The sequence below is a fragment of the Trachemys scripta genome, chromosome 4 (genome assembly GCF_013100865.1).
Source record: "Trachemys scripta elegans isolate TJP31775 chromosome 4, CAS_Tse_1.0, whole genome shotgun sequence".
Taxonomy (NCBI): Eukaryota; Metazoa; Chordata; order Testudines; family Emydidae; genus Trachemys; species Trachemys scripta.
In genome coordinates this window covers 99,242,139-99,264,633 of record NC_048301.1, presented here as the reverse complement: position 1 = coordinate 99,264,633, position 22,495 = coordinate 99,242,139, and the positions used below count along the sequence as shown (strand labels likewise).

At 42.9% G+C, this 22,495-nt stretch overlaps 1 protein-coding gene across 2 annotated transcripts in view; it reads left to right on the top strand.

Annotated features, from left to right (window-relative positions):
• The window catches only part of TUB (TUB bipartite transcription factor), a 103,032-nt gene that overhangs the window by 57,870 nt on the left and 22,667 nt on the right, over window positions 1–22,495 (top strand). For both annotated transcript variants that reach the window (XM_034770103.1, XM_034770102.1), the window contains exon 4: window positions 10,739–10,873. In XM_034770103.1, coding sequence (XP_034625994.1) covers window positions 10,739–10,873 — 135 coding nt within the window. The remainder of the gene's footprint in view (window positions 1–10,738; window positions 10,874–22,495) is intronic.

The following is a 22,495-nucleotide window of genomic DNA, read 5'->3' as shown; positions in this document are numbered from 1 at the left end:
AGAACATCGATTGCCTGCCGCCGGACCCTCCGGTAAGTGAAGACGTACTCTTAGTAATCAGACTTATGCTGATGTAGAATAATTCTTTCACAGAGTTATAAAGAACTGACCTTTTCCACTGCTCCCTTAAACTTTCTGCAAAAATGAAAGGCAATTTTCATAGGCAAGAAGGTATCATTTTTTTCCTGTGAATTTCCACTTGGGACAAATTCCTTTTTTCACAATTTTGAGAGGCTAGAATCTGAACAAGGCAAAGGCTGCTTTTATTAATGTTACTTTTTTACAGATGTGGCTTTTGTATGTTTGAAATTAAAATGTTTTCAATTAAAAACACAATAAAATTCTCCTTCAAGTAACTTCACAACAACTTTTGATTTAGAAGTTTAAATTAACCATGTACAAGATAGCAGAATTACTTTCTCTTTCGTTGTATGCAGTGTCGTTGTATCTGTGTCAGTCCCAGGATATTAGAGAAACAATGTGGGTGAAGTAATTTTTTTTTTTTTTTGACCAATTTCTGTTGGTGAGAGAGAAAAGCTTTTGAGCTTACACAGAGCTCTTCAGGTCTAGGAAACATACAGAGGGTGTCACAGCTAAATACAAGGTGAAACAGATTGCTTAGCATAAGTAGTTAGCACATACCACTCCAGTCATGGGGGAGGGGGTGAGGCGGGAAGGAAGGGGTGGGGAGAAAGACAGCTGGGGTAGGATGTGACTTTCCTCTAATAGATATTACCTCACCACCCTTCTCTCACTAATATCCTGGGACCAACACGGCTTCAGCTACACTGCATACTTTCTCTTTGACATTTGGCAGCAGGGCTAAATGTCTGTATTTTGTGCCAAACAGATTTCTGATCACAAGTCATAACTCTGGATTGTTAAATTTGATGTCTCATTCTGTTCTGGTACGATAAATGATGAGAGAGAGAGTTTTCTATTGAATGGTAAACTGTCAGATTTTAAGGTGACATCATTTAATCATTCATTTTAAAAACATTTGTGCATGCTCTGCAAAACTAGTGGTTTGGATCCTGTTTTTTGTTGACTTCAGTCCGAGGTGTTTGTTTTTTTTTGGGGGGAGAAAGCAGGGAATATGTTCTCTGCATTAGATCATACTCTTGATACTTGGAGTGCTGCCTTACCTCTTAATGAGGTGTGGGAGAATTTTGTGTTAGAAGATTATAATAATTTTTAGAAACTCCACGGGTGTCTTATAAATGGCAGCATGAGACCTCCAGCATATGTCCCCAAGATTGAAATCCCACGTGCTAATGCAGTTTTTTAAAAAACCCAACAGATTGTAGATAAATGTTTGAAGAGTTGCTCATTCTGTTCTCTTGTCTGACTTGATATGTAACAGAAAACCTCCCAGTGCCCCATCTTGTGATTTACTAGTTAGTACATTGATCCATAAGCATTCCAGGTTTGTTTTTTCTAAATTGTCAACAACACTAAAGTAACGGTATCTTAGATACAGGGTATGTCTACACTTGGAGCTGGGGGTATGATTACCAACTCAATTAGACATATTTGCTCTAGCTCTCAAGCAAGCTAGTGCACTAGAAAAAGATGAGTTTAGACAGAGAACCTGGGTAGCTGTGAGTAGCGGCACAGGCTAGCTGGGCTGAGTTCGTACCCTTGGGTTCAGATGGGTTTGTACTCAGCACGACTAGCCTGTGCTGCCACTCGCCACTGTCTGTGCTACACCAGCTATGCTACTATCACTGGCCTGCTAGCTCGATGGGCGCTAGTGAGAGTATGTCTGCACAAGCTGGGAATCCCACTCCTAGCTCCAAGTGTAGACGTAGCCATAGAGTGCCATCCCTGATCCCCTTCTGCCCACTTTTTCTTTTCTAAATAAAGTATATCCAGTGGTTTTAACATTCCAGTCATGTGACTCATCCCACCAGGTTTCAGTAATACCAGGTATATCAGATTTCTTTTCATAAGTGAGCATTTCTAATTCCTCTAGTTAAAAAACCCAATACCTCACAAATGTAAAAATGGGGAAGTTGATAGCAATGAGTACAAATCAACAGTTAGGAAATACAGGCAATTAGTAAGGGAAGCTAATGGTAGCAATAAAAAGATCTATGGCCAATAGGTTTAAGGATGGTAGGAAGAAATTCTTTAAATATATCAGGGACAAACATACTCCTGTAACTTCCTGGGCTCCTACACTGTGATCTGCTCAAGTGCAGAAATACACCCACATGGATTGCATCACACAATTGGGTTCCTACATTGTACAGTTGAGGACTTGTTTGACTGAAAAATCCAATGTAGATCTCTGGGCTTCAAGTAATATTTGTGTTTAAAAATAGGATATCTGAGATTGCAATGGAGTTAAACCTGGCATCATCTGCAAAATAGACATCGCTTTGGTCCTTGTACTTGACACATTGGGGCATTTCTACAAGGAGTTATGCTCAGTTTATGAGGAGTGTGCTATTCTGAATCACTAAAGAGAGACTCCTGCAGCAATTTCAATAGTATTTTTTTCCCACATGAAGCCCTATTGAATTCAGTGGTGTTCTGTGCAGGCACAGCAATCTGCCTGCTCGCTACCAGTTGCAGGGGCCTTAGACTGTAATCTTTTGGGAAAGAGACTGTGTCTTGCCAAGTGTTTGAACAGCACCTTGGCACTGGGACCCTAATCCTAACTGGGACTTTTGGGCATCACTTCAGTCATTCAGTTTTACTTCTACAAAACTGGTGAAAACTGCTGATTTTTTTCAATGAAATTTAACATTTTTACCTATCTTTACTTCACTAGAGAGTTCATGTATCTCTAGGAACATCCCATGCCTTGTAAACTACTTAAAAAGTTATATTTTAAGCTATGTTGGAACAATTTTAAAATAGATCAGATAAAATTATAGTGGATCACTGTCCAAATAAATGGCAACATTCTCAAGAGCCAAGAAATTACAAAGAAAGGTGCCAAGCCATTTTTATGGAGATACGTGAGAGCACATCCAACGAGTAGGCAAAAACTAGTGCATTTATTAAACTGTTGCTTAATTTTCTTTGCTCGATACTCATTCTACTTTCACTTGTCATGAAATGAGAAGTGTGAGAACTTTGATAAATGGACTGAATGGTTGCCTAGTAAAGCTGAGTGAATAATTTGCAATGAATAATTTATCTAGCTGTTTAGCCTCTTTTCCCGTTTGTGCTGTTTTTTCGAGCAGATTGCAAATTCTTCAAATGTATTCATTATTCAAATAATCTTTACAAGCTTTTTTCTTAACTCCATGCACTGATCCAGAAGAGTTCTCTGTGGATATTTAATATTCACTACATTGTGTGTGTTGGTTAGTTTCAATTGAGATAGTAAACGTACATGGTATTGTTTCAATTATCCAGTTGTTGCTGCTGGGTATTGGTGTGCCTTTAAATCTCATTTTATTATCTCCGCCACTTGCACTTGATTGTCCCATCTTTATCAGGTCCAGTCTGATGATGTGTATTCAAGATGGCAACTAAACTGAGTGCTCCATGGCCTTGAGCATAAAATGGTGGAAATCTTTCAAATCCTTCCTTGAGGAGGTTACACCTCTGTGTTAATATTCAGGCATCTACTGCTGAAATTTATGTGCCAGCTTTTCAAAACTAATTAATGCAGCTGCAATCCACACTAATAATTATTTAACTTCAGATTAGTTAGGTCAAAGGATAGCTGACATGATGGCAAGTAGTTGGTCCTAAAAAGTTTTTGTTTTTAATTTTTTAGTTAGTAATATCAGAACATTCCATCCCATTTTGATTAAGCCACATTTTAGACTCCTTCAATGGTGTTTGATCTGAATGAATGGGCATATTAAACAAAGTATTAGAATGGCTGTAGAGACCTGGCTAGTCATTGAATGTAGGTCATTTACTCACTTGTTAGGAAAATAGTGAATTCTACAAACTAGATCATCAGCATCATGAAAGAAACAAAACCAGAAAAAAAACCCTTCCTAATTTAAAAAAGGAGAGAGACAGCTGCAAATATAGAACAGAATTACTGGGTATGTAAATTCAACTGTTTTAAAGTTTATTCACAGCAGGGCTCTTTGCTGCCCTGGTTAGTCAGAGGCCTTCATGACTGGAGAAACAGAACCTAATGTGCTGCCTTTCACATTAATCTTGCCATCCTCCCTGAGGGATGGAGTGGTCGCTGCCTCTGTTCTGTCTCATGCATTATCCACAGTGTTCGGTAATGCTTTGGAAAGGGATTGCAGCCAATGAGCTTGTGACTAGTATTAGTCATTTGCTAAAGACTGTAAGTGGAATGAGGAGTTGGGGTAAAACAGCCCCATTGGCCCATCTGATCATCATCTGACTTCTGCAGATTTCATGCATCTGTTATGTACAAGTGCATTAACAAAGGTCTCTCTTGTAAAAGAAAGAAAGCAGTTAATCCATGGTGTTTTGTAAATTTAAGACAATTTATAGACTTGTGTGTTGCAGGAGAGGAGATGTGAGTTTGCAAATGATTTTTATACAGGTTGGGTGCTCATCTTGCCTTACTCATGTGAGGATTCTCACTGAAGTCAGTAGAACTGCTCATATTAGAAACATAGATAGCTGGGTTTGTGATGACCGGGAGAACCGTATGGTGACATGCCTGCCTGGTGCGAAGGTTGCGGATCTCTCGAGGCATCTAGATATTTGTGTAGTGCTGGGGAGGAGCCGGTGGTTGTGGTACATGTAGGTACCAATGACATAGGGAAGGGTAGGAGAGACGTCCTGGAGGCCAAATTTAGGCAGCTAGGGAAGAGACTGAAATCCAGGACCTCTATGGTGGCATTCTCAGAAATGCTCCCAGTTCCACGCGCAGGGCCAGGTAGGCAGGCAGAGCTTCAGAGTCTCAATGCATGGATGAGACAGTGGTGTAGAGAGGAAGGGTTTAGATTCATTAGGAATTGGGGAAACTTTTGGGATAGGGGGAGCCTATACAGGAAGGATGGACTCCACCTAAACCAAAGTGGAACCAGACTGCTGGCACTTAACATTAAAAAGGTTGCAGAGCAGTTTTTAAACTAGGAGATGGGGGAAAGCCGACTGCTGCAGAGGAGCATGTGGATCAGACAGAGACTTCTCTTAGAGGAGAGTCTATTGATAGAGATTCTCTAGGTTCTAGTTGGGAGCAGAGAATGGAAGAGGATAATGTAAGGGCCAGATCAGATGAGAAACATTCACATAAAGAATCGGACACATCAGAAAAGGGCAGACAAATAAACAGTGACAAGTGTTTAAAGTGTTTGTACACAAATGCTAGAAGTCTAAATAATAAGATGGGTGAACTAGAGTGCCTCGTGATAAAGGAGGATATTGATATAATACAGGGGTAGGCAACCTATGGCACGTGTGCCGAAGGCGGCACACGAGCTGATTTTCAGTGGCTCTCACACTGCCTGGGTCCTGGCCACCGGTCTGCAGCTCTGCATTTTAATTTAATTTTAAATGAAGCTTCTTAAACATTTTAAAAACCTTATTTACTTTACATACAACAATAGTTTAGTTATATATTATAGACTTACAGAAAGAGACCTTCTAAAAACATTAAAATGTATTACTGGCACGTGAAACCTTACATTAGAGTGAATAAATGATGACTCAGCACACCACTTCTGAAAGGTTGCTGACCCCTAATATAATAGGTATCACAGAAACCTGGTGGACTGAGGACAATCAATGGGACACAATCATTGCGGGGTACAAAATATATCGGAAGGACAGAACAGGTCGTGCAGAGGGGGGAGTGGCACTATATGTGAAAGAAAATGTAGAATCAAATGAAGTAAAAATCTTTAGTGAGACTCTGAAGCTCTGCCTGCCTACCTGGCTCTGCGTGTGGAACTGGGAGCATTTCTGAGAATGCCACCATAGAGGTCCTGGATTTCAGTCTCTTCCCTAGCAGCCTAAATTTGGCCTCCAGGACGTCTCTCCTACCCTTCCCTATGTCATTGGTACCTACATGTACCATGACCACCGGCTCCTCCCCAGCACTACACATAAGTCTGTCTAGATGCCTCGAGAGATCCGCAACCTTTGCACCAGGCAGGCAAGTCACCATACGGTTCTCCTGGTCATCACAAACCCAACTATCTACGTTTCTAATGATCGAATCTCCCAATACTAATACCTGCCTTTTCCTAGCAACTGGAGTTCCCTCCCCCGGAGAGGTAACCTCAGTGCGAGAGGCAACCCCAGCACCATCTGGAAGGAGGGTCCCAACTATGGGAAGGTTTCCCTCTGCTCCCATTGGCTGCTCTGCTTCCCTGGGCCTTTCATCCTCCTCAACAGCACAGGGGCTGTCTGACCGGAGGTGGGACAATTCTACAGTGTCCCAGAAAGCCTCATCAACATACCTCTCTGCCTCCCTGAGCTCCTCCAGTTCCGCCACCCTGGCCTCCAGAGTCCGTACACGGTCTCTGAGGGCCAGGAGCTCCTTGCACCGAATGCACACATACGCCACCCACCCACAGGGCAAGTAATCATACATGCTACTCTCAGTGCAATAAACTGGATAGCCCCCACTCTGCAGCTGGGCTTCTGCCTGCATTTTCTCCTAGTTAATGAAGGGGTTGTTTAAAGCAAGAAGTTTTGAATGTAGTTTGGGCTATAGGGTTTAAGGGGAATAAAGGGTTTAGGATAGAACCGGCAAGGGACCCGCGCTCCCTTCCTGCTCCCCTTCCAAACTCCCTTGCGAAACTCCCTGTTAGCAGCCCCTGGTCGCAAAAGCTCCTATCTTGTATGATAGAGACTACTGGGCCACAAGTATCATTGGGCCTTAACTGTTTACTGAGCTTTTGGGGTTTGCCAATGGTATTTAAATGATCTTGTGAGCAAGCCAGTTCTTTCCTCTAGATTCCTTGCCATATGTAGCTTTTTTTCCTGAAAGAATTTTTTTGTTTGTATGCAGGTGCGTGCATAATAATGGCAATCTGCGCCTTAAAAAAAAAAAAAAAGTGGCGTGGTATGGGATCCATGTCCTGTGGGGTGGATTCTGTGCAGCTCTAGGGCCGGATTCTCTGCAGATGTGAAGTGTCTCTGAAGTGTCCCTAGCCTCTGTTTGACAGAAATTGGGAATGGGCAAAAAGGGATGGGTCACTTGATGAATACCTGTTCTTGGGGTTGCCAACTTTCTGATCACACAAAACTGAACCCCCTTGCCCCGCCCCTTCTCTGAGGCCCTGCCCCTATTCACTACATTCTCCCCCCTCCATTGCTCGCTCTCCCCCACCCTCACAGGCTTTCACTGGGCTGGGGCAGGGGTTGGGGTGCGGGCTCCGGCTGGGGGTGCAGATTCTGGCCCCCCCAAAGTGGGGCCAGAAATGAGTGGCTTGTGGTTCAGGAGGGGTCTCTGGGCTGGGGCTGAGGGATTCAGAGTGTGGGAGAGGGTTCAGCGCAGGGGCAGCAGGTTGAGGTGTGCGAGGGGGTGTATACTCTGGCTGGGGGTGTGGGATCTGGGGTGGGGCCAAGGATGAGGGGTTTGGGGTGCAGGAGGGATCTGAGGGCTGAGGCAGGGGGTTAGGGTGCAGGAGGGGATGAGGAGTGTGGGCTCCAGGCACCAGTCTCGCAGCTCCTATTGGCCACTTTTCCTGGCCAAAGGGAGCTGCGGAGCCGGCGCTGGGGTGGGGGCAGTGCATGGAACCTTCCTGGCCGCCCCTGTGCCTAGAGGCCGCAGGGACATATCGGCTGCTTCCGGTAGCTGCACAGAGGCAGGGCAGGGAGCCTGCCTTAGCCCCGCTGCACCACTGACCAGACTTTTAGCAGCCCGGTCAGCGGTGTTGACTGGAGCCACCAGGGTCCCTTTGCGACCTGGTGTTCCAGTTGAAAACTGGACGCCTGCCAACCCTACTGTTCTGTTCATTCCCTCTGAAGCACCTGGTATTGGCCACTGTTGGAAGACAGTGCTAAATGGACCATTGGCCTAACCTATGGCCATTTTATGTTCTTAGGTCGTACCTCCGTTGATGACGGGGGCAGCTGTAGGCACCAGCAAAACAAGCAGGTACTTGAGGTGGCAAATTACCAGGGGCGGCATAATGCTGGGGCCCCAGCTCCGACCTGAGGCAGTGTCCTGGGCTGGATCCTGAGCATCCTGTTCTCTGACCGGGTGCCGCCGGGGCTGTGCAGTGGGGCAGGGGGAGACGGCTCAGTGGGGAGCATGTCCCTGCCGCTCTCCCACGGGCAGCAGCCAGCCCCCCTCAGGCAGGAGCCGGTAGCGCGGCCCTGCCCTAGTCACGGAGCGCAGGGGGTGGCAGCGGAACCGGTGGCCGGGTGGGCTGCTCCTCCAGCGCCGGCTGCGGGGTCCTCCTCGGCTTGTCTCCGCCTCCACCTCCTCTGCCTCCTCCCCCCTGTGCCGCCACCTGCCTGGGGAGGGGAGGGGAGGGGAGTGGCAGCCTGGGCTGAGCCGAACTCGTGCCGCTGCGCAGGCCAAGCCTGCGGCCAGCTCGCAGGGGTCCCGAGAAGCGGGAGGCCCGGGCATGCTGCCCTGCGATCACCAGCCGTTGGCTGCTCTGCCCTGGACCCCGGCAGCTGAACCCCACAGCCACCTCAGCTCTCTCCATGTGAGAGCTACAGGTGGTGACCCCCGCCCGGCTGGCTCTGTCCCTGGCCACGCCGCGGGGTGACCGCCCGGGATTCTGGGGTGTTGCTGAGGCTGCCCCAAGCCAGGCTCCCTGGGGTCCGCTGCTAGTGTGGGAGCCGGGTCGCAGCCCTACTCTCAGAGCCTCCTCCCCTCCCTGCACTGCATAGCAAAACGTGGGACCGTGGGCAGGGCTGCTACAGCCATTTCAGACTGGGATTGGCGCACAGGGAGCGGAGGTGATTGTGCCCTGGCTGGAGGGACCAGGCAGCCCCCTTCTCACCCCCTCCAATGCCCGCTACTTGCTCCTGGTACGGGGCTGTGACGCCCAGCTCTGGAGGGCAGCGCCAACCCGCCGGGCGTGCTCGCGGGGAAGGAGAGATAGGAGGCAGAGCTGTACGGTGTCTCCCACACAGCTCCAGGCCTCTCTGGCTGTTCGGCAGTGACAGCCAGACTGGGTAGCCTGCCAGCAGCGTGACTTGGTCCGACCCGCACGGACCACATGAGCCCTGGGGTTGGCGCTGACGTCTTGCTTATGCCAAGGCCTCCGGTGCAGAGCCCTAGCTCTGCTTAGGTAGACAAAGCCCAGCTCACTCCATGGCCGGCCCAGTGAGTAAATGAGCACACTAGTAGGAAATTGTTTTATTTCACTAACTACAAATTCTCTATTTTCATTTTTTTTTATTTTAAACAGTCAAAAACAAACAAAACATTGCAATGTGCAAACGTGTAAAAACCAAAAAAAAGTGTGTGTGTGTGTGTGGGGAGGGGGGGCAGCCAAATTTTTTTTGCTTGGGGCGGCAAAAAACCTAGAGCTGGTCCTGGTTGATGATAGTTCACAAAAGTTGAAGATCTAGCCCCTAAAGTTCTTATTGTACTGCTCAGTGTTGGTATATTTGGGGGCTGAAGGGCTTGACCATTTCTCTGTATGTAGTTCATGAAGATAATTGTTTTAAATAAGTGTGCAAAACCTGAAAAGTATCACAAAGCCACTTTAACAAAAAAATCACTTTATTTCACTTAAAGGCTCATTCTAGCTAGAAGAATAAACTGGTTGGTGTGTGTGTGTGTGTGTGTGTGTGTGTGTGTGTGTGTGTGTAAATACAGTCCTCTGGCAGCACTGTATAATAAATAGTAAATCTTTATTACTTTGAAAGTCACTGCAATCATATGATTATGCTGGCTTTCACAATGAATGCTGTGTTCCATTGAGATTTCTATAGAATGAATTAATATGCAGCCCTTATAAAGTAAGAGCAATTTTTTTTTTAACTTTAAATGGATATATTAAGTGTCTATACATTAAAGGGCCTTTCTTGCCAAAGTTGATTGTGCTGTGAATTTTAATATAAGAAGTAAGTTTTTTGAAGTTAAACTTCAGATGATGCTTTTGCAGGAGTTAGCCGTATACTTAAGGCACTGAGAACTGTGGCGGGGCGGGGAGAACCCAGCTATCATTATCTTATATTATTGAGCTGGCTCATGGGGCTTGATCGGTGATCAGCACTGACAGACCTTTACTACAGGGAAATGTGCCGCTTACAGCGGCTCAGCAACATAGTAGCATCTATCAGGGCTGGCTCTAACTTTTTTGCTGCCCCAAGCAGCAAAAAAAAGAGCCGCCCCGCCGAGCCCCCCCCCCCCCCCCCCCCCCGCGCCCCCGCCGACCCCTCCCGGCCCCCCCGCCCCCGGAACCGCCGCGCCCCGTGCCGCGCCGCCAGAGTGCCCCCCGCCGAGCGCCGTGCTGCGCTGTCCCCCGCTACCCCAAGATTGGCCGCCCCTTACCAGGTGCCGCCCCAAGCATGTGCTTGGTTGCCTGGTGCCTGGAGCCACCCCTGGCATCTATGGTGGTATTTTGGGCCTAATGCATAGCAACCAATACATTGTAGGAGGGGGAAGAATGGGAGGAGATGAAACAAGGTTAAAAAATCCCCTAACCTTAACAAATCTGCCAATTTAAATTCCATTGTAGCTGTGCAATTGCTTGTTTAGTTTAATTTCCTCTCTGCACAAAGATGTCAGCCAAACCTTAAACTCTGCTGCACTTGCATTCTTTTCTGTGCTTCACAGAGTTCTCATTTCATTCTCTCTCTTGTTTTCCTCTCTCTCTCTCTTTTTCTTTTTGGTGGGTGCCCCGAATCTCTCAAGCAGTTCAGGAGGCCGAGCAGGAAGATGTAAAGGTGGTAGCAGATGTTCAAGCTCCAAAATCGACTAAAAAAACCAAGGCAGCAGCTGCAAGCTGTCAAACTGGCAGCACGAGAAAGGAGAAAAAGGGGAAACACAAAGGTTAGCTGCATGCTGCTGAATATCAAACACTGGGTTGAGTGGCAAGATGCTTCTGTATTTTTTAAGATTCTTTGAATGCTTGTGATGTTGTGATAGCTGACAACTGTTTAAAACAAATAATATACAAATGCATGCACCAGATGGGAAAATTTGCATTGCTTGGTCCTATTTTAGCACATACATATTGGAGTGAGGGATGGTCAAGATTTGTCATCCTAATAGTTTTGCAAAGCCACATATTAATGTTGCCTGTACTAAAAGAACAAAAGAACAAAATATTAATATAATGGGCACTTAAATTCTACAGAGCTTTTAGGAAATTGTCTGCTTAGAGCCATATTACACCAATTCATTTTTCAGACCCATCTGCATTTGCAGGAATCAGACTTAAATTGCAGAAATTTCTGTCCAAAACTGAGTTTTAAAAGCTGTACAAATTTAGGGTCATGGCCCCTTTGAAGTCATTGGGAGTTTTGCCATTGATTTCAATGGGGTCAGGGATTCACCCTTAGAATGAATCTGAAGTTATTTCAGGTCCTCTGTCAGGTCAGTATACATTTAAGTGTATCAATAAACATCTTTATGAAATAGTTCTGGACGCTAGCTCATAGACACACATAGTACCTATCCTGAAAATGTAATATCTAAGGCTGTTTTGCAAAAATAAATACCCACCACAGACAATAACAAAAGAGTGAACAAAAATGGAATTACTGCCAGTATAAGGTTTAGCAGCCGAATCACTTGAGAATAGATGGAACAAGTGGGATGAACTGATTGAAAGTTATATCAATGATTTGTTGTTGGGTTTTTTTGTATATCAGTATGTGTATTTACTTTTAACTAGAGACCAGATCCAAAGCCCATTAAAAACCAACAATCTTTCCACTGACTTCAGTAGGCTTTACATCAGGCCATTATAACCTATATTGTCTGGACTCAGCTGTTTTCCCTTTTCATATATATCTGACATTCTCTCGTTAACTTCATAGGTAAGAAAATAATTTGTATGGTCAATAACCCTGTTAATAAAAGAAAGCTAGTTGCTAATGCTCAGACCCACAATGGGACTAGGCATTGCAACACTGAGCATCACAATGCCTAACTATTAGGTGCCTAGAAAATCACTGGAACAACAAAGTGAGCCACAAAGCGTGAGTTGGGCACCAAGGCTCTATATACAATGTCCGGGAGAGAGATGGGCACCTAAGAACGTGATCCTCAAAAGTCAGTATGCTAGGTGAGTGGCTGCCTAAGATACACACCTCGCTATGTCCTAAACCCCACCTCACTCACAGAGATAAGCACCTAAATCAGGGCTGCAGGGAGGCCCCTATTTCTGCTTGCGAACCATAACTGGGAACACCTTTCCTGGAGTTGAGCAGCTTTGGTGCCCAAGATGTTTCTGGTGAGAATGAGAAAGGGATCTGCCTCACGCCACACAAAATGGTCAGAGGAGGAGGCACCCACCTTATAACCCAGTGTTTAGAGAAATCATCTGAGGTGTGGAAGACCCAAGTTCCTTCTCCCCCTCTCCCACCAGAAGGGGAGAAAGAATTTGAACAGGGTTGTCCCACCTCTCAGAAGAATGCTCTAACCACCGAGGTAGGGGTGTGGTCTGATGTGGGGGTTCCCTCAGTCTCTCCTGTTCAAGCTGTTCCACTGTGGATAAATACTTAGTCATTGGAACAGGAGGACTGGATCCTGGGTCTTCCATCTCCCAGATGGATGCCTTAACCACCAGGCTATAGACACTCTCCCTCTCCCCTAAGTATTTATCCAAAGTGGAACAACTTCAGGAGAGATTGAAGAAGCCCCCCACCCTGCATCAGATTATTCCATAGCTCAGTGGTTAGAGCCCCCTCCTGAGACACAGGAGACCGAGGGAGGAATTAAACTTTTGTCTCCTACATCCCAGGTGCTTGCTCCTAATCACTGGGCTAACAGTTATGAGGTGGGCAGCACCAGAACCACCTCCTCTAGCCAGATTTTGAATGGGACTCAATCCGGTAGGCATGCTGAGAAGCCACTAGATCAGGCCACAAAGGTGGCATGGCACTCCTCTGCCTATCTTCTCCCAGTTCATGGATCACACTGGACAGTTTGACTCTGGACAGCTTAGGCAGGAGATTGCTACCTCACTCTGTGTTGGGATGGCTGTGTGCAGAAAGCTAGGTGCTTAGGAAGCTTTTACCCTAAAAACTTAGGAGCCGAGTGAGTTGAGGCTACTAAAGTGTTAGGTAGCAGCTGGGCAGGAGTTCTGTGGATCTCAGTGGTGTGTCTAAACTGAGTTTTAGGCAACTAAGTACCACTGTGGAGTTGGGCCTAAGGTGGTAATATATTGTACAAAACTCCTTGTCTCTTTTATACCCTGGGACTAACACAGCTCCAACAACATTGTGTATTACTTCTAAAATCACAGTTTTATATGTATTTGTTTTTTTAAAAATTGGCTTCTGAACTGAATTTAAAAATTGCTGTTGGAATTTAAAAAATGGGAAAGCTGATATTTCTGGACTTCAGATAAAAATAATTTACTCCAAGGCAGAAATTTGAACACCAAGTTTTGCCGGTGAGTTAAATCTTCTTAAAACTTTAAAACCTGGAAACTTTCTAATGGAAGTGCTGACTCAGCCCGTAGCTGAGCATTATGCATGGTAATACATAAATCATTTTTACTGTATAATCACAAACTCTGGGCTGTAGTAATAGCCAGATTTTGACTGCCAGATTTTGACTCTGGTAATAGTCCATTTTCCTTATATGGGATTTCTATATAATGTACAGAAGATAAAATATTACTTCAGTCAATTAAAATAGATGATATTTTGACAAATGTATATAATTTAGATTTGCATAATACTAAACTGCATATAACCGACTGCATTATACCTTTTTCTGTGCTGATTTTCAGACCATTTTCTAATCTCTTGGCTCAATGGGTGAAATTCTAGCTCCATTGAAATTGACAGGAACTTTGACATTAGGGTTACCATATTTTGAGTGTCCAAAAAGAGGAGACACTATGGGGCCCCGGCCCCGCCCCCAGCTCCGCCCATGCCCCCGCCCCAACTCCACCCCTTCCCCAAACATTTGATTCGCGGGAAGCCTGAAGCAGGCAGCAGGTAAGCTGGTGGGGTAGGGGGAGGAGACGCTGCCCAGTCTGGCCCCCCAACCAAGTGGCTCCCTCCGGCGGCCAGCCCCCGGCCCCAGCGTCTCCAGCCTGGCTCGGCTCCTGGGGTGCTGGCCCCGGGCCAGCCCCCGGCCCCGCACCCCCGGGCCAGCCCCCGGCCGAGCACCCCCGGCCCAGCACCGCTGGCCCCGGCCCGGCCCCCGGCCCAGCACCCAGCGGCGCCGGCCCCTCCCTATTTTCCCGGACATGTTCGGCTTTTTGGATTTCCCCCCGGACGGGGATTTGAGGCCCAAAAAGCTGGACATGTCCGGGAAAATCCGGACGTATGGTAACCCTATTTGACATTGACTTTAGTGGGGCCAGCATTTCACCCAGTGTTTTCCTAGGTGCTTGTTTGGGTGCTGTTGGGACCTCTGAGCATTACTGCAATAAAAATAATAATTACAGGAATGTGTTATTTAAAAATGCCTGATATGTCCTATAGGACAATGTGTGATGAAGAAATGTTCCATAATCATTGGAATTGTTTTTGCTGGATAGTTGACTCAGTGAGAAAACATTTGCTGTGTGTAGTTTAGTTATATCATGATCAATATGTGCTGACCAGGTTTATTATCTTAGCACTGCCACTAAATTAACACTAAATTTTTTGATCCCCGAAGCCTTGCTTTTTTGTTTTCAGGAAAGACTTTTTAAAAAGAAAATTCCCAAGCAGAAATATGTTGATATATTTTAGCAGACATAGATCATTTCAATTGTAGTAATTGCATATAGTAATAAATAGCCACAGAATTTGTGCTAATTAGGCGTTGTAGTCTAACTTAAAACCTTCAGTATAGTACATACAACATTAATGAATTTGGTAATTTTTGCAAAGCTGTATTCACCGTTTTCCTAGGAGCTTCTGGTAGTTTGCACTTACCTGAGAGATTCATTTTAAAAGAACGTTGTCAGATAGTTGAGAACTAAAATATGTTGTTGTTTGTTTTTTAAAAAAGTATATGAACTAATAGCAGCAGAAAATATTTCTCTGAATTAAAAGACAATCCCTAATATAACTTTTAACCCCAACATTGTAACACTCTGCTAGTATAATGAGAGTGAAACTGGCTAGTCTAATGTGACTATCCAAGCTAAGTGAAATGTAAATAAGGCTTCATCATGTAAGCAGCTGAACAGCTTCTGGAATTGTTCAAATTCTATTGAAGTCTGTGGGAGCTGGAAGAACACAGCTGTTCCCAGAGTTGCTCAGCTTCATGCGGGATCAGGCCCATAATAAACATAAGTGAAATTCACATAGTTGCAGAAGGTCTATGAAATCCCCTCCACACCACTTAAGCCCCTCTTCCCCCCTCAATGGGGTTGTATGCATGCAGTGTGTACATGAGAGAGCAGGTGGAGCAGAAGCAGAGCAGTTGTACAGGGGGACCTCTGTACCTCCTAGAGCCTTGGAGAGTAGTCTTCATGCTGGCGCTGACTAGGCGAATCTTGAAGGAAAGCTAGGGTCAGGCTTCTATGAGGGAGCACTGGATCTTCAACTGCTTGGATCCTAGTGGCCAGGAACAGCTGAGTAGAAGCTCTAGTTTCAGAGAAACCCTGCCCACAGTAGAGGGAGGGTTTTATCCCCTGGATTTTATCCCCTGCAGTGAGTTTCCTATGTGAAGCCGCCTTACTCTTGCTTTGTGCAAAGAGAAGTGATTTCACCAAGTGACCATAAATGGTGGAGGTTAATTAAATCTTTAAAATTTCTTTTACCATCAGGTACCATCACCTATCTTGTTCATTTAATGTGAATTAATTTACCTCAGGATTTGTATCCTCACTATGTCCCTTTAAGCAGCAGGATGTACGTTTGAAAAAGTGTGAATTCACGTTGTACTCTAAAATGACATGTTTTAAAGATTTCTCCGATGTTTAACAGTAGTGCAGATTACATTTCTGAGCATGGCTCATCCCTTTGTGCTAAAGAGACCAGATTTTATGAATAATCAGCTAATTCAAACCCAATACATTTGAATTATATATGAGCAGCACTTGAATCTCTGTTGTAATGATTGTACTCTGGGTCTTAGATGTGTAATGCTTTTCTGAGTAGCTCCAAGAATGATGAAACTATTATCAGGACAATGTGATAAAGATGAGCATGAGGGAAATATTAGGCTTAATGAGGCTGCACTGAGAGATGGCAGGAGAAGCAGCCATAGGATAAGACTAATTACTTATGTAGAGCTGATGGTTGCTCCAGAGTTCTGGGTTAATAAATTCTGTGGTTTTGCTCTATGTAGTACAATGCTTAGCATCTTAGCCAAGAACTGTAACTGTTAGGGTCTTTCATACCTCACTATGATAGTTAATAGGTATTGAGCCTGATTTTTTTTTTTAAATAAGCCTCCACTTAGAGAGCAAAACTGCAAGTGCAATTAATTTTAAGCACAAATGCTAGCAGTTAATAGTATCTTAGCTACTTGATTAAAATGACGAATCTGGTAATTAGGAATCTGAATACAAACATTTGGACCTGCAGTTAATTGTTGGGTGAAAAACTGATTTGGGTGGGGGGCGGGGAGGGTGAGAAGAGAAAAGAGGCCAGGTTATGGTCACTTTAAAACTGACCGTAAAGTATGTTTCCAATTAAACACTGTAGGACAAATTCTGTCTTGACTTATCACCCCATGCAATTATGCCAGTGGGGTGCAAACTGGGAAGAATTTATCTCTCTATATGTATCTGATTTGCAGTGTTGCCTGGAGAGGCACAAATAAATTCGAAAAATAATTGAAAACAAGAAGTACAAAGAGTTATCAAAAATGCATATTGTACAGTATTATCACATTTGTAAACACAGTTATTGACCACAGGACTAAAGCAGACCTATAGCATATGGAACACTTATACATCAAACACATACATATTTTTTTTTTTTTAGATCTGAAATTTCTGGAAGTATTATACATACATTAGTGTGTCTATTTTCCACTAAAAGATTACCAACTGGAGGGATTAATAACTGTTTGGTGAAAATGTTTTTCCTGTATCCAGTGGACTAAATGGAAACAAACAGGAGACAGATAAATAACTTTTTTACAAATACTCAAACCCATGATTTAACTCTAAAGCAAAAATATAGTAAGGATATTCAGGAGCAACTAAATTTTATGATGCTAAATCCACAAATCTCTCATACATGGCATAAATAATTTAGGGGTCGCTGCACTGGTGCATTAAGTGCCATGGGAAACACTGTTCACTTTATAGGAATTTTGAAACCTAAATCTGCAATCTGGAGGTATTTCATAGCCCAAATAAAGAACATCCTTCCATCTCTCTCTCTCACTTTTTCTTTGTGTCTTTTATGTTCAGTTTACTTAATTTATTCAATTGGCTTTTCTGGATGTAGTCCTGTCTGTCTGTGTGTGTCTACCACAAAATGTTCTCTTTGTCAGGATGGTTATTCCGTTTTTTTTTCTTTCCCCCGTCCCACATGGTTTATTTCATCCTTGTTCCTTCCCTGTTTTTCTTCCATTTGTTTTCTACGAATAGCCCCTCCTGTCCCATCTGTATGTAATATAGGGAGCTGCGTTAAAGCGGGCCAGATAGGAAGACATCTCCAGTTGTAGTGGAAGAGGCTTCATTACTCCATATTTCCTCATTTAATGGAAGGAATTTAACTCATTTAGACCTGTTTAAGCAGGGCTCCACTGGGCATAAAAGCAGTGGGACAGCAGGAAGAACAAATGGGCTTCAACTGGGAAAATCCTGTTATCTCTGGTCATGAGAACTCTCTCCAGACTGTCCTTTGGCCTGAACTTGAGTGTAAGGAAATGATTATGGTCTCTGGTGCCAAACCAGGCACTCCTTAGTATATAGACAGTGGAAGAGTAGTCACTCCTGGAGCAGGACCTCCTTAGAAGAATGGTTAACAAATATTGTAAACAATAGAATGGAATATTCCCAAACTTAAGTTTAGTGATTTTTTTTTCTAAATCAAATGTCGTCGTTGTTTGTCCAAAAAACACCTAGGAGAATGCACACATGTTGAACAAATGGCTCTCAAAATTCTGGCAACTAGAATGTATGTTAAGAATTATGCTGGTCCTCAAAATGGACCAATAGATGTTTTGTTTTACACTTTTTTGTTTTAAAAATGTTTCACTTCTTGGCAGAATTCTTCAAATTCAAAGTTTCAACCCACAGTGATAATTTTTTTTATACGGCTCAGTTGCAAATTCTTAAAAGGTATTTTCAAAAGAGGGACCTTGAGCCATACCTGTATTACTGTAATCTATTGAACAATGACTGAGACAGTACTTTTTAAAATAATACTGAATTATGGTGCAAAACTAACATTGGTGGTGGAGTCATCAGTAGTACTTTATCTCATCATAGTTCCAAAAGTAAGCCTTATATTCAACTGTTATTTGGCCTATTTAGTTTAAAACTATGAATCAGTTGAGGAAAATGTAAACTCAAGGTTTGTACTGAATGAAATCCTTTAAAGGTTGAAAATCCTTTTTGTTCTGATGGGAGCTTAATAAAAACAGCTTTTTTGAAGATTCACTTTGTTGATAAACTCAAAATCTCTCTCTTTGATTGCAAAGCAGGCTAGCATTCCTTTGAAGTATTCTACTGCCACCCTCAAGTCAGACACTGAGCAGCTTTGCAATGCTTCAGAATAGTAATTTGCAAATGTGTCCCCATAGTACACACTAATGTCTTGAATGTAATAGATATCAGTGAGAATACCAGATCAGACTGTTGGCTCATTTAACCTGGTATCTCATCTCTGAAGCCTCGTCTAAAGAAATTCCCACTGTTACTAAACACCAGTTCAACTCCATTGCTGTCAGCAACTTTACAGAGGAAGGATGTTCTTGTGGTTATATGCACAAGACTGAAACTCAGTGAATTTAAAGTTCAGTTCTCTGCTCTGCCACAGATGTCCTGTCTGACCTTGGGCAAGTCCCCGGAGCTGATTCAGGAAAATGCTTAAACATGTGCTTAAAGTTCAGTATGTGAGTAATCCTGTTGCATTTAATGGAACAACTCAACATGTTGAACTTCAAGCACATGCTTAAGTGCTTGTCTGGATCAAAGACTGATTTCTCTGTGCCTCAGCACCCCATCTGTAAAGTAGGGATTGTGCTACCCGATCAGTTAGCTTTGTTAGGTCCATCTCAAGTGCCTTTTAGACTTGTTTCCTAAGTTAATTCATGAATGTCCTATGAAGAAAGAATTACTTTAGTAAATAAAAATAATTCTTTTAAGTTGATTTAAAAATAAAATGAGCTAAAATAAAGTGTTTCAGGAGCTTGGGGGTTTTCATGCTAATTGAATACAATAAAACTTCTCTTATAGTAAACTGATGTGGTCATAATTCTTTCCTATAGTACTGTAGCATTTTTAGATCTACATGCATGATCATGTAAAAAAAACAAAAAACAAAAAAACCCCAAGAAAATGGGACATTTGCTTGAAATCTTCACAGCAAACTATTTGAGACTGGTTTGCACAATGTGAATAAATATGATTTGATTTTCTTCTGGGTAGATCCAGTTATTAGGGATTCATATCATACATAGCTAATGTTTTGGACAACTGACTCACTGTGCTTATGCCTGTAATGTGGTTCTGCCTACAGTCATTTTCAGGCTGTACTACTTTAATACCTTTTAAAATGTCTGGTTGCTACTGTCACATGTGGAACCTGTGACTAATTTATTCAGGTTTAATGGAGAATAATAGAAGAGACAGTGTTCATGTTTACTATTGTTCGATAACTATACAGGATAATATCTGTCTCCATATTATGTCTAGTGCTTAGGTTTTATTTACTCGCTTTTCTGAAACCACTGTACCTAAACATCATCTGGTTGTGCATTTGATATGTATTCCTTTTTCTTTCTTTCTAAAATAATTTTTCCTGATAATCTCTTAAACAGTTGATCAAAGCGATCATTTTAACCTGTAAGTCTTTAAATTCCCATTCTTCCATAGCATGATTTCAGTTTTCAGGGATGAAATCTAACAGAAGTATTTCTAGAGAGCACATTTGGATAATATCTAAGTTCTGTCAAAATTGGTAGATCCTAAATTTGACCTTCTGTATGTTTATTTTCTCACATCTGATCTCAGAGCTCACCTAATACTTTCTGTGTATTCCCAAAACAAATGATTTTATTATTATAATTATTTAACACATTATTTGATATTAGTTTTAATTATAGCCAAATTGTTGGAAACTCTCCAGTAACAAACCAGTCAGCTCATGGAATACATATGTGGAATAAATACAGCCTTACCCTGCTGGTCTTTCCCAATGACCACTTCCACGGGCTTCAGGATAGCAACTGTAGAAACAGGTCTCAATTTCAAGTTTCCAAAAATGCATTATCATTACTAAATCAAGGGAGGCTGAAGAGATTTAAAAATTAGGAAAAATATGTTGATCAGACCTTTTGAAGGTAAAGTTAGGTCTAGTGCAAATCACAAAGTCCATGAAAGCTTAGACTGGGAAAACTGATTTGGCTCCTGTGCATCATGAACATTAAGCAACATTTCTTCTTATAGCTCCCTTTCCAGTGATTACAGTAACAGGTCTCTATTGTAATTGTTTGTTTCCTTCCACTGCAGGAGAGAAGCTGTAATTGTTTCAATCTCTGGTTGTAGTCATGTTCTGTTCAGAAGTCTAAGCTTCTGTAAAAAAATAAAATAAAAAAAAAAAAAAATAGTGTAGTAACCAGTCTATAAAAACAAATGTCATTCTAAAATCATAATAAATAATAGACATAACTCATGAGCTCTTCATAGAAGGAACTGTTTCTTGTATGTTTGAACAGTGCCTAGAATGTTGCACATGCTACTAAAATATATGTAATGACAATTTCTCATAGGCTGGAAATGCCAGAAGAACAGCCTTTCTCATGATCTCTGGGCTTCAGCTTCTGGTCTCAGATGAAACCAAGAAGTGCAAAGACATGAAAATGTGAATTTTAACCGAAGTGTTCTCTCTCTCACTCACTCAAAGTATTTCGGTCCGATCATATTTTTTTCTCCCCTGGTTCATCCACTCTTGATGAATAATATGAAGAATTCTGCTTTCAGCATTATTTTAACAGGAACACAGAGACTTCTAAATCAAGGATGCTGCATTCTGCACTTAGGAGACACAGTGGAAAATTCTGACCCCTGGCTCTGAAGACTTTACTTTCTTCTTTCTCACAGACCACTTGTCTGCCTTTGCCACCTTAAATCCATGTTCTCCAACCACTGAAGTTACAGGAGACTGTTAACTATAAATATGATTTCCCCCCCTCCACTCCCGCACAATAAGCCACATTTTTGGTATGTGGGTAGAAGGAGCAGGAGCCCACAAAGCCTAGAAAGTGAGGAATGCAGAGAGAAGGATCCACCCTAAAACTGTAATGAAAGATGAATCAGGGCTGCATGGCTTTTGAAATGCTTCAAGAAGTCAGATGGGTGACGGTAAAGTTGCCTATTTACATTGTGTGTGTGTGTGTGTGTGTGTGTGTATTACACATACACACTCTCTCATTTTCACTTAAATAGGGATAATCCTTATGTGAAGATGAGTTCTTCCTGAACACTTCCTTTGCTGAGTTAGCCTTTCAACATCAGGCATCTTCAACTATTTTTGTACAGTATTCCCCGTTATTAACATTGTAGAGGATTTTGTTTCACATTTGTCTTTTCTTTTTTTTCTGGTTACATCTTCCATCCCCAGTATGGAGTCAGCTCCTGGGACAGGTTTTAGTGTGTAATATCACTCTCTACTAGTAATGCATTCCTCTGAATGCTGAAATTGATTTTCCTCTTCTTAATGCGTGAGTAGCCAGTGCAATGTTTGTCCCAATGCCTAATATGTGATGGCTCTGACAGCATGGGATGGGAACACAGTTGTTTTGTGTATGTCAGAAACAGCAACTCCAGCATGATTAAACTGAACTATATAACGTTGTTGGAGGCATTTAATTTGCCACAGATCAAAGTCTGCTTGGGAGGAAAGTGACCGATATTTTTAAAAATTGGATGTCTAAAATTAGGTACAAACATAGGTGGGTAAATAAATGACTAGATGCACAAAAGTGATGAGCATCCCACTGCCCCGTTAATTTCAATGGAACTGGTGGGTACTCAGCACTTTTGAAAGTCAGGGGTCTGGTTTAGAATCCTAACTTTAGACACCAATTTTTTAAAATGTTGGTCAGTGTGCCTGTGTATGTGTAGGGACATAGTATCAGGGAGTAGCCGTGTTAGTCTGTATCTACAAAAACAACAAGGAGTCTGGTGGCACCTTAAAGACTAACAGATTTATTTGGGCATAAGCTTTCGTGAGTAAAAACCTCACTTCTTCCGAAGAAGTGAGGTTTTTACTCACGAAAGCTTATGCCCAAATAAATCTGTTAGTCTTTAAGGTGCCACCAGACTCCTTGTTGTTTTTGTAGATACAGACTAACACGGCTACCCCCTGA